Source organism: Hoplias malabaricus, chromosome 1, assembly GCF_029633855.1.
Source record: "Hoplias malabaricus isolate fHopMal1 chromosome 1, fHopMal1.hap1, whole genome shotgun sequence".
Lineage (NCBI taxonomy): Eukaryota > Metazoa > Chordata > Actinopteri > Characiformes > Erythrinidae > Hoplias > Hoplias malabaricus.
In genome coordinates this window covers 19,390,881-19,407,541 of record NC_089800.1, presented here as the reverse complement: position 1 = coordinate 19,407,541, position 16,661 = coordinate 19,390,881, and the positions used below count along the sequence as shown (strand labels likewise).

Below are 16,661 nucleotides of genomic sequence, written 5' to 3'. Positions count from 1 at the left end.
TCATTCATTCATTCATTATCTGTAACCCTTATCCAGTTCAGGGTCGCGGTGGGTCCTACCTGGAATCATTGGGCGCAAGGTGGGAACACACCCTGGAGGGGGCGTCAGTCCTTCACAAGGCAACACTGACACACACACATTCACTCACACACTCACACCTACGGACACTTTTGAGTCGCCAATCCACCTACCAACGAGTGTTTTTGGACTGTGGGAGGAAACCGGAGCACCCGGAGGAAACCCACGCGGACATGTTGAGAACACACCAACTCCTGGAGGTGTGTGACTGCGACACTACCTGCTGCGCCACCGTGCCGCCATATTAGAGTTTCAGTCTTTAAAAAAAAAAAAATAGGCTGACAGCATTGCAGCTGAAGCTTGGTATGACTTGTGTTGTCGTAGCAACGGTCCGTTACATCCTGGTTTTACGAGAAGGTGTAGCATGTTTATATTTCAGCCTGCTGAACTCACACGTAGTTACATAATTGGTAGTGTAATCCTGGTGCAGACAGTGGAAATGTCAGGTCCAAGGTCTCAAAGTCCAGCTCTGTACTTGGAAGATTAATTAAAAGCAGAAAATCGAAATAAACATTCTTAAAATAAATAATAACACAAACATATTTCTGACTCAAACTACTGAGGGTCCCACCACAGGGAAAGTGCAAAATGTCGTGGCAGTTGACAGTTTTTCTGAGAGTGTAGGAAGCATTTAAATGCTTTGACATGAACAAATAAATAAATAAATAAATAAACTGGCACCCCTCCTCCAGTCTCTACTGGACCTCCCCTGCATTCCCAGCCCAGCTCCACGTTTCCCAGCTCCACATGTCCTGCCTGAGGCGGTGCTGATATGGAAAGGAAAGAAGCTGATTTCGCATTCATCTTTTCTGTATTTCTGTATTTTTTTTATTCACAGGGAGGAAGGAGTAAGAGAGGTAAAACAAAAGCTCTAATCTCCATTTTCACATCTGAGAATATCCTCAGATCTCATAGCCTTCCCTCGATCATGCTGAAACCTGCTGCTGCTCATCAGCTCCCTAAGCCTCAGCTCCACACGACCAACACTGTTACATTTAAAAGTTACACGTCCAGACGGCATAGTTCCAGTGTTCCGCAACCCTATGCCAGATCAATCCCAGCACTTTAGTGAATGTGTTGGTGTTGGGCATGGGGACCTAAGTATTATTTACAGCTGCTGCAGAGTGTCTCAGGTCATTCCATGTTTTTCTATGGGGTTTACGTATAAAAAAAACTGAGACCTGATAGGCATTCTGTTCAGTTCCTGGGCTCACCCAAGGGTTTCCCAGGAATGTCTTCACCAGACTGCAACACTTTTTTGACCTTCCCAGCCACTGAATATATCACTAATTAAGCATTAATGACATCAGCTTTAATGCCGGCTTCTGCAACCTATGACTTTGCAGGATCTACAGGCCCAGCTGAAACATCTGTGGGCAAAAATGCCACAGGATGCCATAAAGAACCTGTACTGAATCTGTATGTCTCCACATCCAACTGTATCTCATCTAGTATCTAGGCTGGAGGTCGCTAGATGTTACCTCTAATATTGCAATTATTATTTTTACATTCACACATTTAATATTTTCACTCACTTTATTTTCCTTATAATTAGACCCACAAAGATCCAAAAGAATATCCCAAAATTGCCATTATTCCTGATGCCAGGGCTCCACACTCGATAGAAATCCAAAGCAAGTGTCAGGCTTTGTCACATGTGACCGATTTTTATCAAGGACCCCATTTCCTCAGTGAAACCACACAGAGAGAGGGAAGCGGATCACGAATCTGCTCCCTGCCAAAGACATCAAATAGTCACTGAGAAAGCAGTGCTCACTGTGGCTGCTTGTCTCTATTTGCTGCTGCCTTAGTTTTGACAAGATCATCACTTCGTCCTCTTGCCAGTTCCTCCTGTGTGATGTTGCAGAAAGGAAGGAAGGACTGAATGAATTAGTCCCGTTAAAGGAGGCCGGGCACTTCTCCAGGTGCGGAATACATGCCAGAGGCTGGAGCCTCTCCCCAATCCCTCTCCTCTGTTTTCATAGCAGAGGAACATCAAACGGCACCACGTGCCGGGTATGCTCCTAAAAATAGCAACGGCAGAGAGCGCAACTCCTCAGAGGCCCACATTAATAAACCAGAAATCATTTATTTTTCATTCTCCACTGAAATATAATTGCAGCCTCAGAACGTGAGAATGCAAGAGATGTTTAGATTATCGGACAGCATTATCGGACACCGACCGGAGAGTGACAATCGCCATGATTACTAGTTACAGATTGAAAGGAGAGAATCTGTTCAACTGAGTGGCTTTTCGGTACTGGACTAAACTTGGATCTGGGTCAAAAACCATGGTGGGGACACCAACCTGTGATAGTATTATACAGCCGCAGATTCATTCACTCATTCATTGTCTGTAATCACTTATTCAATTCAGGGTTGCAGTGGGTCTGGGGTTTACTTGGAATCACTGGGCACACGATGGAAAGGCACCATTTTAGGGTGACACACACTCACACATTCACTCACACACTCGCAACTAGGGACACTTCTGAGTAGCCAATCCACCTACCAACACCGGACAACACCAGGTAGTATGTTTACTTCTCCATGTGCAAGAGTTTGAGAATCGTCCTTCAAAACTCTATTCTTTCTGTAAACAGCATTATGGCCTTCATTCACTGTTGAACAGGTGTGAAATTCCTCTCTAAAATATACATGTATAATTTTGAAAAGACAAATTTGCTTCCAAATATCTTTGGATTGCTGCCAGAGATTAAGATACCAACTGGCAGCAAGTAAGCCACGTGTAGCTCTATTATTAGATTAAAATATCTGGAAGTGAAGGAGTCAGATCTCATGTGGTCTTCACTCTCCAGTATTTACACTGACTCACGCTGAGGTGCAAGTGGCGGAGGGGTGGATGTAACTGCAGAGAAGCGTCTTAAACGAGTGCAAAAAGAAAATGTAGACATGGAGGACACAAAAGCACAGGAGAAACCTGGAGGACTGGGAAACAAATCTAAAGCAAGACCAAACGCACCAATATAAAGAAATACTAAGCATGAAGACTAAATAAACCAACACTAGACAGAGACACAGAACTAAACTAATACCTAACAGATATAAACAAAAAATTCACAACAAAGAAATCACAAATAATTGAAACAAAAGACAAAGGCAGAGCAAATTAAGAACAAGAGAGAGACACAGAGAAAAGCAGAAACATACAAACACAAGTAACCAAAGACCTAGAATGACAGACAAGCAACAGGGACAAGGAACCGGCACTATAGACCATGCAGAAAAACAAAACACCTCTGGTCACATGCATCACACATGAGGAAGGGGACATGAACAGGGCAGTGTCATGTATTGCCCTGTCTAGTGTTTTCCTGCTCTGTCTGTGTTTCATTATTTCCTTTGTTTATCATGTGCTTATAAGCACATGGCTTTGTTTTGTTCTAGTTCTCCTCCTTAGCCCTTCCTTGGTCTTTAGATCCACCCTCTCATTAGTGTCTCCTCATGTGATTCTTGTTCCCAGGTGTTTCTTGTTTGAGTTGTCTTCTTATAGTCCATGTCTGTGTTTCCTGGTTGTGGGTGGATTGATGTATGTTTGTGGTCTGTACGTTTCTGATTGCTGCTGTGTTCTATTTTGCTCTCTGTTTAATGTTTAGCCTTCTATGATTAGCCGCCTTGTTTAGTGTCCGAACCCTTGTGCTTAGCGTCCTAGCCCTCGTGCTTAGCGTCCGAGCCCTCGTGCTTAGCGTCCGAGCCCTCGTGCTTAGCGTCCGAGCCCTCGTGCTTAGCGTCCTAGCCCTCGTGCTTAGCGTCCGAGCCCTCGTGCTTAGCGTCCGAGCCCTCGTGCTTAGCGTCCTAGCCCTCGTGCTTAGCATCTGAGCCCTCGTGTTTAGTGTCCTATCCCTCGTGTTTAGCGTCCTATCCCTCGTGCTTAGCGTCCTAGCCCTCGTGCTTAGCGTCCTAGCCCTCGTGCTTAGCATCTGAGCCCTCGTGTTTAGTGTCCTATCCCTCGTGTTTAGCGTCCTATCCCTCGTGCTTAGCGTCCTAGCCCTCGTGCTTAGCATCTGAGCCCTCGTGTTTAGTGTCCTATCCCTCGTGTTTAGCGTCCTATCCCTCGTGCTTAGCGTCCTAGCCCTCGTGCTTAGCATCTGAGCCCTCGTGTTTAGTGTCCTATCCCTCGTGTTTAGCGTCCTATCCCTCGTGCTTAGCGTCCTATCCCTCGTGCTTAGCATCTGAGCCCTCGTGTTTAGTGTCCTATCCCTCGTGTTTAGCGTCCTATCCCTCGTGCTTAGCATCTGAGCCCTCGTGTTTAGCGTCCTATCCCTCGTGTTTAGCGTCCGAGCCCTCGTGTTTAGCGTCCGAGCCCTCGTGTTTTGCGTCCGAACCCTCGTGCTTAGCATCCGAGCCCTCGTGCTTAGCGTCCGAGCCCTCGTGTTTAGCGTCCGAGCCCTCGTGTTTTGCGTCCGAACCCTCGTGCTTAGCGTCCGAACCCTCGTGCTTAGCGTCCGAGCCCTCGTGCTTAGCGTCCTATCCCTCGTGTTTAGCGTCCGACCCCTCGTGCTTAGCGTCCGAGCCCTCGTGCTTAGCATCCGAGCCCTCATGCTTAGCGTCCGGCCCCTCGTGCTTAGCGTCCGGCCCCTCGTGCTTAACGTCCGAGCCCTCGTGCTTAACGTCCGAGCCCTCGTGCTTAGCGTCCGAGCCCTCGTGTTTAGCGTCCGAGCCCTCGTGCTTAGCGTCCGACCCCTCGTGCTTAGCGTCCGAGTCCTCGTGTTTAGCGTCCGAGCCCTTGTGCTTAGCGTCCGAGCCCTCGTGCTTAGCGTCCTATCCCTCGTGTTTAGCGTCCGAGCCCTCGTGCTTAGCGTCCAATCACTTGACCCAACCCATCGTGACAGGCCCCCAGGATTTGCCTTCCAAAGGAAGTGAGTGGTGGAGCATCCAGAGGACCATTCGAGAGCAGCTCTCCATTATCTTATTAATTTCGGGATGTCTTTGAACCTATAATAAATGTATCTCTGAGCTGTTTCCAACCACGTCACAGCCTAGGACCCCCTGCAGGGACTAGGCTTTCTCATTTGATCCACAATCTTAACAAACTATTCATTTGTTTTTCCAGAACAATGCTTAAGATGATGCTAAAGATTGGCTACTCAAAAGTGTCCATAAGAGTGTGAGTGAATGTGTGAGTGTGTGTCGCCCTGCTATGGACTGGCACCCCTTCCAGGGTGTATTCCTACTTTGCGCCCAATGATTCTGGGTAGGCTCCCGACCCACCGCGACCCTGAACTGGATAAGCGTCTAAAAAAAATAAATGAATGAATGAATGAATGCATGTACGAATCCTGGGCACTGTCTCTTAGTAAATACACAGGAGCAGCTGTAGCTGTTACAGTGGGACGTCTGTTAAAAAGCAGATGGAGATGTGCATCAGAGGTTGTATACACACATCTACAAACACTCAGTCACGTGTTGATAAAAGCAAGTGCAAATTGATGACTAAGTGCCAGTGTGGAGGACGTGTCATTAGCAGTTTTTTGAGAACACCAGCCGCCGGAACAGACAAGCTGCTCTTCTACTATCAGGCCATCCCATGTCTTCTACGTCTTCAGAAATGTACGTTTATGTTCCTAATTCGTGAACTTTCACGGTCAGAAGCAGTTGAGCACCTTTCAAATCTTTCATCCTGAAAACTGTTTTTTCCCTGAGATCCTGTGAAAGTTGCAGTCCATCATCAAAGACAGAAAATAATATTTGCGGCTCTGTAATGAGTGCAAGCCAAGAAGGACCCGAGTAGAAGTAATAACACCATCACCTATTAACCAGGTCCAAACATGGGTCGAGAAATGGAAAGTAGTCCCAGCTGTATGATAACGTCTATCTATGGTGTTTTTAATGTTATGTTAGCACCAAATCTGGCGCACATGATTGGACACTTATAGGTTGTAAAAGTCCCTTGGCACAGAGTTACACAAAACAGCTTTTCAGTTTCCTTCTAGTAGTATTTCACACTTACATTTAGTTGCGTTGACTACTGTACAACAGAATGAAAGGGTGTTGTGTGTGTTTTTGTAGAGTTAGTTGCTTATGTTTCTCTCCTCCCTCTCCTTTGTTTCTGATTATTCTCAGGTGATTGCTGTTGTGGTGGTGATTTGCAGCCTGTTGCTCCACTCAAAAGCTTAACTCCCTATTGGCTGGGTTTGATGGTGTGGGGTTTAAAATGACCCTTGTCCTGGAGTCGAGGGGCTGGGCTAACATTCCAGCTCCCAGTGCCAGACCAAATCTCTGTTCTTGTATTTATCTGTTCTTACCTAGCTACCATTTGCATTTAAGAAGTTTCTGTTATTGATTGCCTGATTTCAATTATGCTTAAAAATAAATTAATTAATAAATATTTTTTGTTAGAGCAGGCAGAGATACAGGGGTTGGACAATGAAACTGAAACCACAATAATTTATTAGTATGGTATAGGGCCTCCTTTTGCGGCCAATACAGCGTCACTTCATCTTGGGAATGACATATACAAGTCCTGCACAGTGGTCAGAGGGATTTTAAAGTTCCTAACTGAATCTTCTGGACCGTGTGTGTGTGTGTGTTTTTAGGGGAAATTAGAATAATGTGACTTCACTGTTCAATGTGGAAAATGCTATAAATTCTCATTGTTTAAATGTGCAACATCGTGCTTTAAAAAAAAAAAAAAAAAAAAACAAGGGTGAGAGGTGCTGGTCTCATTTGTACACCTCCTGCTGAAGGGCCCCTCGTGGCCGCTGGTCTCCGGATGGGGCCATGGTGACCTGACCTTGGGATCTGATTGGACACACTCTGAGGTGAAGACCCTTCCTCAGCCCTGGCCTCCTGTGGAGAGGAGTATCCTCTGTTCTTTGTTTGACGTGGGGTCATTTGCGATGCTGCTAATTGGTTTCCTCTGATCTCAGAGGCTGATTTCTGCTTGTCGTTGGTAGGTCCAGATGTAGAGGCGTGCAGATGTTTGGGGACTTGTTGCTGGCGGGAGCTCCAGAGCCTTCAGGGCATTAATCAAGCGGCTGGTGACACTTTCAAAACGCTTAATGATGATCTGCTCTGGAGCGCAGCCCTGTCAGCTCAGCCGGCCAACTCCTGCCAAACTGCCTCAGTGTGTGTGTTCATTTCTACCACCCGAGAGAGAGAGAGAGAGAGAGAGAGAGAGAGAGAGAGAGAGAGAGAGAGAGAGGGATTGTGGGGGGGTGGGTATGTGGTATAGGGCTGGAGAGTTGACCATTGGTGACCACTAAGCTCTTATGTAAGCACAGGGTGAATAAGGTCTCCTCTGCTAGACCCCCCCCCCCCCCACACACACACACACACATACATACACACACATACACACCCCTAATCCTCTGGGTCTGTGTGAATCCTGAGACTGTCTACAACATATGCACCGTCAATATTAAAAACCTGAACACAGTAACAGCTTCTCCCTGGGCCAGGCTTTACCCCAGAACCTGGAACACTGCTGTGAGAATTTGATGGCATTCAGTCACAAGAAAAGAACAAGTGGATGGACCCCAATGGTGCTCTGTCACTCCAGAGAACACAGTTCCACTGTTCCAGCCCAGAGTCTTTAAAGTGTCATTATTTTCGCTCTGATTTCTTCTGGAGCGTGGAACGTTTGTGAAACACATTTACGTCAAGCACCTTCCTCTTCTTCCTTTTTCTCTCTTTATTTCTTTTTTGCTACGTATTTTGCTTCTTGTTCTTCTTCTCTTCATCAGTTTTTTTTTTCTTCTCATCTTACATTTTTCTCCTTCTTTTCCTTCATTATGTCTTCATTTTCTTCTTCTTCTGTTACCCCTCTCTTTTTCGTTCTACTTTTTCTTCATTTTGTTTGCATTCTTTTTACTCATTTACTCTCATGACTTTTTCTCTCATTCATTTGCTCTTTTTTCTTTTGTTCTTTTTCCTTCTCTTCATTCATCTTTTTCATATTTCTCTTCTCCTCTTCTTTCTTCTTCTTCTTCTGTTCTTCTCCCTCATGCCAACTTTTTTTTTCTTCCTCAGCTTCTGGTCTTTTTTGGTTTCTTCTGTCCATGCTCCGTGCCCTCCTCCTCCTCCTGATCCTGTTACTTTCCATAAATGTCTTATAAGCAGTGGACGTTGCTGCATTGGCAGTAGAAAAGCTTTTTGTGGAATTTGGACCCTAAGAAGTTGAACGTTTATTTATAAATATTAAGCTTATGAAATATGTATTATCCTTTTTGTAAACATGCTAATTAGCACTGGGCAAATGCAGTCTGAGACGGTGTTTATGCCTGTGCAGGTTTTTCTTGTCTTTTGCTGGTGAACACTTTCCTGCAGCAGTGAAGAGCTGAGAGTCTAATGTCTGAATACTCTCACTTCAGGGTTGCCAGGTGTACACCGCTGTCAGTTTCCTGACAACAACGAGTCTTAAGTGATGTGTCTGTGGAGGTGTACTGTTAGACCAGGCAGAGTCAGGAGGATCATTAGAGATACAGGACCTCAGGTTCTCTGCCTCATTAACCAGTGAATGCCCCAAGTCCAGGTCAAGCTTCAAATATTTATGCCATGGTGTGTGTCTGTGCTTGGTGGAGAACTGAAAAAAGGCCCTACATTTTTGGAAACAAAGGATTTTGAATGGTTCTTGGCATCTGTTGGTATGGAACCCTTGGAAACCATAATTTAATTCTGTTAAAGACACACAGGTTACATCAGAGTTAGGAGCTAAACGTCCTGCTCAAAGATTCTTATGTAGGGTGTGGTATTCCTGTCCAAGAATCCTATCTAAACCTAGTCTGCCATGAGAAGAGACGGCAGTGTTATACACTACGCTATCCCAGGGGATTGTGCTAAAGTATTCCCACAGAATTCATAACAGTATTTTAAAGCTATCCAGTATAATTCATTATATTTAGCAATTTTCAGATGAAAAACAGAAACGCATCCTTTATTCATTTTTCTTGGCCATTGACTTCACAAAACCACACAGAATCAGAGTCAAACACTGAACCAATGAACAGTCTCGACAGCTTCTGTCCCCGTTTATTAATTCACCAAGTACAGTGATATATGCCATCATTGTACACAATGGTTCATTTTGTATATTTTCGTACATTTTTTGCTTCATAAAATGTTTATTCATTTGGAAAACATTGAAGTTCATGCACAACAAAGCATATATAGACCTTTTTATTGTCAAAAGTATAATATCAAAACAGGTAAATAAAACTGGAATCTTTTCCAAAAAAAACAACAAACAAACCTAAAAACAAACAAACAAACAAAATAAATCGTGTTTGTCTGACCATCGCTGAACAAACGAAAGAAGTGCGGTGGACTTAAATGGTTCCAACGTCTCCATCAGCAGCAGAGACGGAGTAATGAAGGCTGCAGTAGCAGGAGCAATGTGTCATAGTTTGCAAAAGTCCACCCCCAAAAACATTCACATTGTCTGTATGTGTATAAGACCTCCGGATGGCCACACCCCCCTCTCCTGTTGATCGTCAAACTAGCGTATCATCTCGAGTAACAAATATTCATTTATAAAAATACAAATATGAACTTCAGTAAAAAGAAGCGTGCCTGGGTTGTTTACTTTTTGTTTGGTGTCCACTGATAATCAAGTGCCTGTAATAACTGTGTAGTAACACATTATTAATACATGTAACAACAAATTGTGGTAGAGCAGCAGCAAGATAAAAAGATTTGAGAGTGCATTAACTTAAATTAACTTAGATAATTATACAAGCATACGTTTTTAGTAGCTATATAATAACATGTACTAACATATTAAAAAAGTAGGTGTTACATGTTTTATCCATGTGTAATTATACAGTTATTAGAGATGCCTAATATAAAGTGGGACCTTTTTTTGGTGTTTTTTATTTTTTTAAATTTTTTATTTTTTTTACTTAAGAGAGGTGGAACCACCCACATTGGCACAAGAGCTTAGAGTTCATGCATAAAGACCAAAGAGATATTATTACTATGTACACAACGCCCAACTCAGATATTTTTAAAAGGAAAGAAAGATGAACCAAAAACAAATGACAAAATGTCTTCCTTCTTTGTCTTTTTCCTGGTGATTATTGGTTTTTAGTCCTCCAAGTCTCTTCAGACAGTACTTGCTGGCATTGGTATTGAAGTAAACATTAACCCCTTACTACAGGGCAGTGTTCACAAGGCTATATAACACCTATATATGCTTGTGATTACCATGTTTTGTTTTTATTTTTATTTTTTGTTTTTTTTTTGTTTTTCGTGTTATTGCATGTCAAAACTTCTATGTAAGATGTGGCTATAATAGTTGACTCTGTCATTACTATCATGACTATGTGAATGAGCTTCCTTTAACCTTCGACATGGTTGAATGAACTCTCAGGACATATTAGTATTATTAGCAACATAAGCTATGTAAAGCTACAAATGTCAGTTCTTATGATATGACCTTTCACCCTAGAAAGTGTATTGACAGCCAAATGTCAGAGTTTCCATAAATAAATGTGATATGTAGATGTCATGTAGCCTTATGAATACTGTCCTGCAGTAGTGTGTTTCCAAACAAGCTCTACTTCATCTTCCATTCATCCTGCTTTAGGTTGATGCTCAAATTTGTGTACACATGGAGGACAGATCTTTAGTTTTTATTTATTTTTTTGGTCTTCTCACATTTTCCAAGTAAAAGAGGAATATCTGGTTATTGTTATTTTTGAAAATAAAGCCAATATGAGCAGAACCAGTAATGTGGTGCTGAAACGGACAGCTCCCGTTGAGCCTGGGGTTGCCAAGGGCTTCCGATGACTGAATGTAATGAGATGTCCAACCCATTGGCTCGAATGAAGACTGGCTCCTGCAGATTTGGGATGAGTTCCAGGGCTTGGAATTTGGGTTTGGGTTTGGGTTTGGAGAATCACCAGCCAATCTTTCACTCTACCTCTCTTTTTTTCTCACTCTCTTTCTCTTGCTTTTCTTCATTCTCCTTGCTAAACCCCTCCCCCTGCTCTCTTCATCCTTCTCCTTGTCTTCCTCAGCCTCTCCTCCAGCCTTGAGACCCTAAAACCTTCCAGGCTGCTTCTCACATGCACAGTCGACAAGTGCTTCAAACTGGTGACTGAAAAGAAAAACGTTGACGAGGCATCGCTGCGAGGCTTTAAACACCCGGGGCGGACTTGTCGGTCATGCCTTTGAGGACCTCGTCTATTCGGTCGTCTTCAATGACCACTGCCAAGAGAGCAGAGCACATGTCCTTAATAGATATACACTACTAACCAAAATGAAAACAGAACCATTGGTGTTTATGAAATTGAAAATGGGTCTTGTTCCACCTTTAAATGAGTATAACAGTTATGCCTACTGATATGGGGAAATTTTATTGACGTTGAATTATTTAGGAAACATTTAGGTGATATTTTTGGTGGTTTTTTGCTTATTTTACATCTCCAATTTAGTTTCCAATTTTTGTCTCGTTTGTATCATATTAAAAACATTTTCTGATAATTTCAAACCTGAATAGATCCATGAATTTGCTGCATATCACGCATGAACAACACTAACCCACTCTGTAAGGGGGTCTTGTTTATTGAAGACCGTATTTAATAGACGCGCTGAACGTTGCTTCTCTGGGACGGAGAGTCTCATGCCCGCAGCAGAACCCTAAAACAAAGGGTTATAGGCTCTAACACTGAATACGGTTCAAGCATTTCTGTGTCCTCTACAGAAAAGACGTGCAGCCGAGCTTTGCATTTTATTTTGAGAGGACTTTCTCATGTCATTATTGAAAGACAATATTCTGCAGTACACGTTTTTTTCCTTTCATTTTATTGTAATTTTGCAAATGTATAACGTTTTCAGGCTATAAGCTGTTTTCCTGCATAGCGCAGATAATTTCACTTATTAACCCTTTTCATTACTCGCGTTTCCCACACTATTTCACGTTTTTACATACACGTTTTCCTGTTGATTTGATACTCAGTTTCCTACCGCATTTCACATTTTTACACTGACATTTCCCACTTATTCCTACTCACTTTTTATGCTGCATTTCACGTTTTTCCAGCGGTACTTTTCTATAGTGATTCTGTTTCCTCTCATTGACATAACAACGATTGCATAACACGTACGCGGTTATATTTCAAGAGATACGAGTTTTTCCTCACAGTGTCCGCTTGTGCTTACCGTGCTTGGCTCTGCCGATCTGTCCGAGTTTGGGCGCTCTTTTGGATTCCGATGTTCCGAAGAACGCGTTGGTGTCCTGCAGTCTGCAGCTGAATGAGATCTGACCGACGTCGTTATCCGCTCCGTAGCCGTTCATCTTCCCCTCGCTGTATGGCAGCACCTCGGACATGGCGGGAAAACACAACGAAACGAGCGCGAGCGAGCGAATGAACAATAGACACAACCCCGTTCGGGCGCGAGCGGCTTCGTCCACGCTGTCTTTGCTTATTCCCGCGCAAGGCGAAGACTAATAAGAAAAAAATCCCGCGTGAGGAGCGAACAAGGTCGTGGCACGGACGGACACTAAAGCTGACAGAGAGCGCGTGCAAGAGTGAGACAGGGGAGGGTGCGCGCTCTGCGAAGCTCCTGTGTAAAATGCAGGGAGATCCCGGGACCATAAAGGAAACCCTGACTGAGGAGTGAAGTCATTCATCCGGGTGAGAAGGGGGCGGGGCTAAGAGAATGAAAGCAATAACAACAAAAAATCTGGATATGATTCTAAAGGAGAGGCTGAAGACCACCTTGCCATGACAAGGGTCTTATTTTCTACAGAGAAGTCCACCTGAGCAAGTGTTAAGCTTGCTCACCTTTTACAGGTTTTATGGTAGCAGCTAAATTGCCCAAATAGAAGCATTGTATGTATGTATTGTTCTTTAAGAAACCCAGATAAGATCCTTTATCTCTGAGATTTGGCTCTGTGCCAAGCCATAGGTCCCTTTAGAACTGTACCTCCAAAACAATTACAATGTGCAGCCCAGCACAGGTTACATGTTGGCCCCTCCAAGGTCAATGATGCGGTGGGGAGAATGGGTTAAACATAGGGCCCATCTGGTCTGTCCAACTCATACAGAGAGAGTTACAAGGCTGCCCCCATTAATCTGGCATAGGCAGCCCACCTGGGTCCCACTAATAGCCCATGTACCAACCCATGCCCATCCTGATCCTGGCTAGCCCATGGTCAAACCACCTGGGCCCCACTAAGGAGAAATAGATGAAGCCTGGTGATGAATATGAGACTTTCAGCACCACGGACAGCACCTTCATCAACCAACCTCGCAGTCTCAAATTAAACAGCTGAGTATTGTGCCCACGAAACAACGCCTTGCTTCCAGTAGCAGACAATGCCCAGTCTATTAGTGTTATAGTGGTCCGGAGGGTCCCAACATAACCGCAATTAGGAAGCAAACAAAACATCACAACACAGCGCAAGAACATTACACCAGGGCATGAAGACATTAAGAGAGAACACAACGCCCTTGAAGGACCACCCGACGCCATTAAAGGAGACCACAAATGAACCTCCTGTGGCCTCTGCTGTGATGAATGGTGCCCATAATAAAACAGCAGCTGTCGACCCTGCTGCCATTTGCCTGCACTGTGTGGAGCTACACAAACACATCGCAGTCCTTTACCGCCATCTACCGGCTGTCTTCTGATCTACACAATCACTACTGCAAACAGGGCTGAAGACCCTCTAAAACAATCTGGCCCTGGAGTGCCCCGTGACTTGCTAATGTTACAATTTCTATTTCAAATCTGAAGTGCTAACACCTTCTCCACATTCTATTACTCCAGTGAGTGTACACCACAGTGAGAGTAGCACCCCAGGAAACCATCCCTATGAGAATACCACCACAGTGAGGGTAACATCTCATTGAGGGTACCACCCCAGTGTGACTACCACCACAGTAAGGGTATGTTATTGCCTCAGTGAAGGTACAGCCCCATTCAGGTAGTGCCCCTGTGAGGGTAAGGTATTGCCCCAGAAAGAGTACCCCTCCAGGGAATGTAAGCATGGCTACTCCCCCTCCAGAAGTGGTGCTTTCTTTAGAGGGGGGGGGGGGGGTTCTGGGATAAATGTTAGGACCACCCTCTCTTGATGATGTATCTTGAAGGTGGGATGAGCTCTGGGCCAACACTGACGTATGCCCCAAAAAGTAGCATTATATATATTGGGGGCAGCACGGTGGTGCAGCAGGTAGTGTCTCTGTCACACAGCTCCAGGGACCTGGAGGTTGTGGGTTCAAGTCCCTCTCTGGGTGACTGTCTGTGAGGAGTGTGGTGTGTTCTCCCTGTGTCTGTGTGGGTTTCCTCCGGGTGACTGTCTGTGAGGAGTGTGGTGTGTTCTCCCTGTGTCTGTGTGGGTTTCCTCCGGGTGACTGTCTGTGAGGAGTGTGGTGTGTTCTCCCTGTGTCTGCGTGGGTTTCCTCCGAGTGACTGTCTGTGAGGAGTGTTGTGTGTTCTCCCTGTGTCTGCATGGTTTTCCTCCGGGTGACTGTCTGTGAGGAGTGTGGTGTGTTCTCCCTGTGTCCACGTGGGTTTCCTCCGAGTGACTGTCTGTGAGGAGTGTGGTGTGTTCTCCCTGTGTCTGTGTGGGTTTCCTCCGGGTGACTGTCTGTGAGGAGTGTAGTGTGTTCTCCCTGTGTCTGTGTGGGTTTCCTCCGGGTGACTGTCTGTGAGGAGTGTGGTGTGTTCTCCCTGTGTCAGCGTGGGTTTCCTCCGGGTGACTGTCTGTGAGGAGTGTGGTGTGTTCTCCCTGTGTCAGCGTGGGTTTCCTCCGGGTGCTCGGGTTTCCTCCCACGCTCCAAAAACACACGTTCGTAGGTGGATTGGAGACTCAAAAGTGTCCGTAGGTGTGTGTGTGAGTGAGTGTGTTGCCCTGTGAAGAACTGGCGCCCCCTCCAGGGTGTATTCCTGCCGTGCGCCAAATAATTCCTGGTAGGCTCTGGACCCACCGCGACCCTGAACTGGATAAGCGTTTACAGATAATGAATGAATGAATGAATGAATGAATGAATATAAACACTGATTGGGGCAGCATGGTGGTGCAAGAGGTAGTGTCACTGTCACACAGCTCCAGGGTCCTGGTCTATATGAGGAGTGTGGTGTGTTCTCCCTGTGTCCACACGGTTTTCCTCCCACAGTTCAAAACAAACATGGCTTGTCTACTCAAAAGTGCCCATAGGTGTGAGTGTGTGAGTGAATGTGTAAGTGTGTGTCACTCTGCAAAGTACCGGTGCCCCCTCCAGGTTGTGTTCCCGCCTTGCACACCATCACCATAATCTGGATAACCGGTTACAGACAATGAATGAATTAATGAATAAACACTGGAAAACCTGTATACAATGTTGACCTGCATTTTGACTGTCCACACCCCAATGCCCCCAGCCCCCACAGTCACACAGACCCACTACAACCAGCCCTCAACCCCCACCCTGAGTCCTCAGTCTTACTGTGCCCTCACATTCCCATACCTCTTTGTGGAAGTGACAGATCGTGTGTCTATATTTTTCTCTGAGCTTGTTTCTCCACCTGCTGTGGTCACTCAGAGAGAGAGAGAGAGAGAGAGAGAGAGAGAGAGAGAGAGAGACCCACAAAGTCCCAGCCATAACACACAGAGAGTAGACCACAAAAACACAGTGAAATGAGGAGTATTCTGGGCTCGGTTTTGTTCTTCTTCTTTGTGGCAGGTACGTCCATCTGTTCCAATGTGTTCTGACTAAACTCTAACTAACTCACTGTGTGTGGTGGGCAAAGCTCCTTTGGGAAATAACCTTCTAACACATGTGTGTCGAATACACTGCCCTGAGAATATGTAGATAATGCTATTTGAACACAGTAAAACAAAGCAGGTCAGTCAAGGTCTTTGTCTTTTGCCAATTGTGGATTTGACTAATAGACTCTTAAAAAGTTATTTGGAGCAATGCCAGTAAATGAACCATATCAGCCAATCAGATTTCACTCACAACTACATCAACAACCATCCATTAGGAAGGTTCTACAGGCAGGGCTTCAAAGATCACTTCAAATGTACTGTTTTGTAAAGTGTCCACTGGAACTTTAAATAACCCCCACGGAGTTGCTGTACCATCAGTCTTTATTCTACACTATTTATATCATTTTTAAAATAAAGGTACTAAAAAAGCTTATTAGAACAATGTATTCAAAACCATATATTCCCCTAAAAACAACAACAACATTATTCTGTGGTCATGTAGGCAGGACGCATGTGTGACAAACACAGGTGTCTCAAATGGAGACACTGCAACACACGACTCAACAAAAGAAAGTGCTGTTTTACAGAACAGTCTCTGAGCAGCTGCAGGTGTGAGTTATTGCCAAGGGGTGGAGCCAGGAAGAAGCTGAATCAGGACTGGACCATAACCCTTTAGGAATGGTTCAGTCCTACTCTAGGTTCCCAAGGCTGTCTTCAAAATGGCTCCCTACTCACTTTTACCTGTTACTCACTCTATAGTGCACTATTATAGGGAACTGAGTTCAGGAGTGTCGTGAAAGACTTTCAACACTTCCTAGTGCAGGATTTTGCCAAACAATGCAGTGCATTTAGGACAGCAGTTGTACACTACTTATTGTGGTGGTTACTGGGATTGTTTGACTGCACTACTATTTACACCACTACC

General features: G+C 44.7%; 2 protein-coding genes across 2 annotated transcripts in view; one reads left to right on the top strand and one right to left on the bottom strand.

Moving 5' to 3' along the window:
- Positions 1-9,054: 9,054 nt before the first annotated feature.
- On the bottom strand, positions 9,055-12,602 carry camk2n2 (calcium/calmodulin-dependent protein kinase II inhibitor 2). The gene is made up of 2 exons (XM_066676634.1): positions 12,202-12,602; positions 9,055-11,247 (listed from the first exon to the last, which is right to left on the bottom strand). Exons 1-2 carry the CDS (start codon positions 12,368-12,370, stop codon positions 11,177-11,179), a joined length of 240 nt encoding a protein of 79 aa, XP_066532731.1. The 5' UTR covers positions 12,371-12,602; the 3' UTR covers positions 9,055-11,176.
- Positions 12,603-15,593: 2,991 nt separating this feature from the next.
- chrnd (cholinergic receptor, nicotinic, delta (muscle)) overlaps positions 15,594-16,661 on the top strand; it is a 9,625-nt gene continuing 8,557 nt past the window's right edge. Inside the window, exon 1 of the mRNA XM_066676622.1 lies at positions 15,594-15,710. Within this exon, the coding sequence (XP_066532719.1) occupies positions 15,665-15,710 (46 nt within the window). The 5' untranslated portion in view covers positions 15,594-15,664. The remainder of the gene's footprint in view (positions 15,711-16,661) is intronic.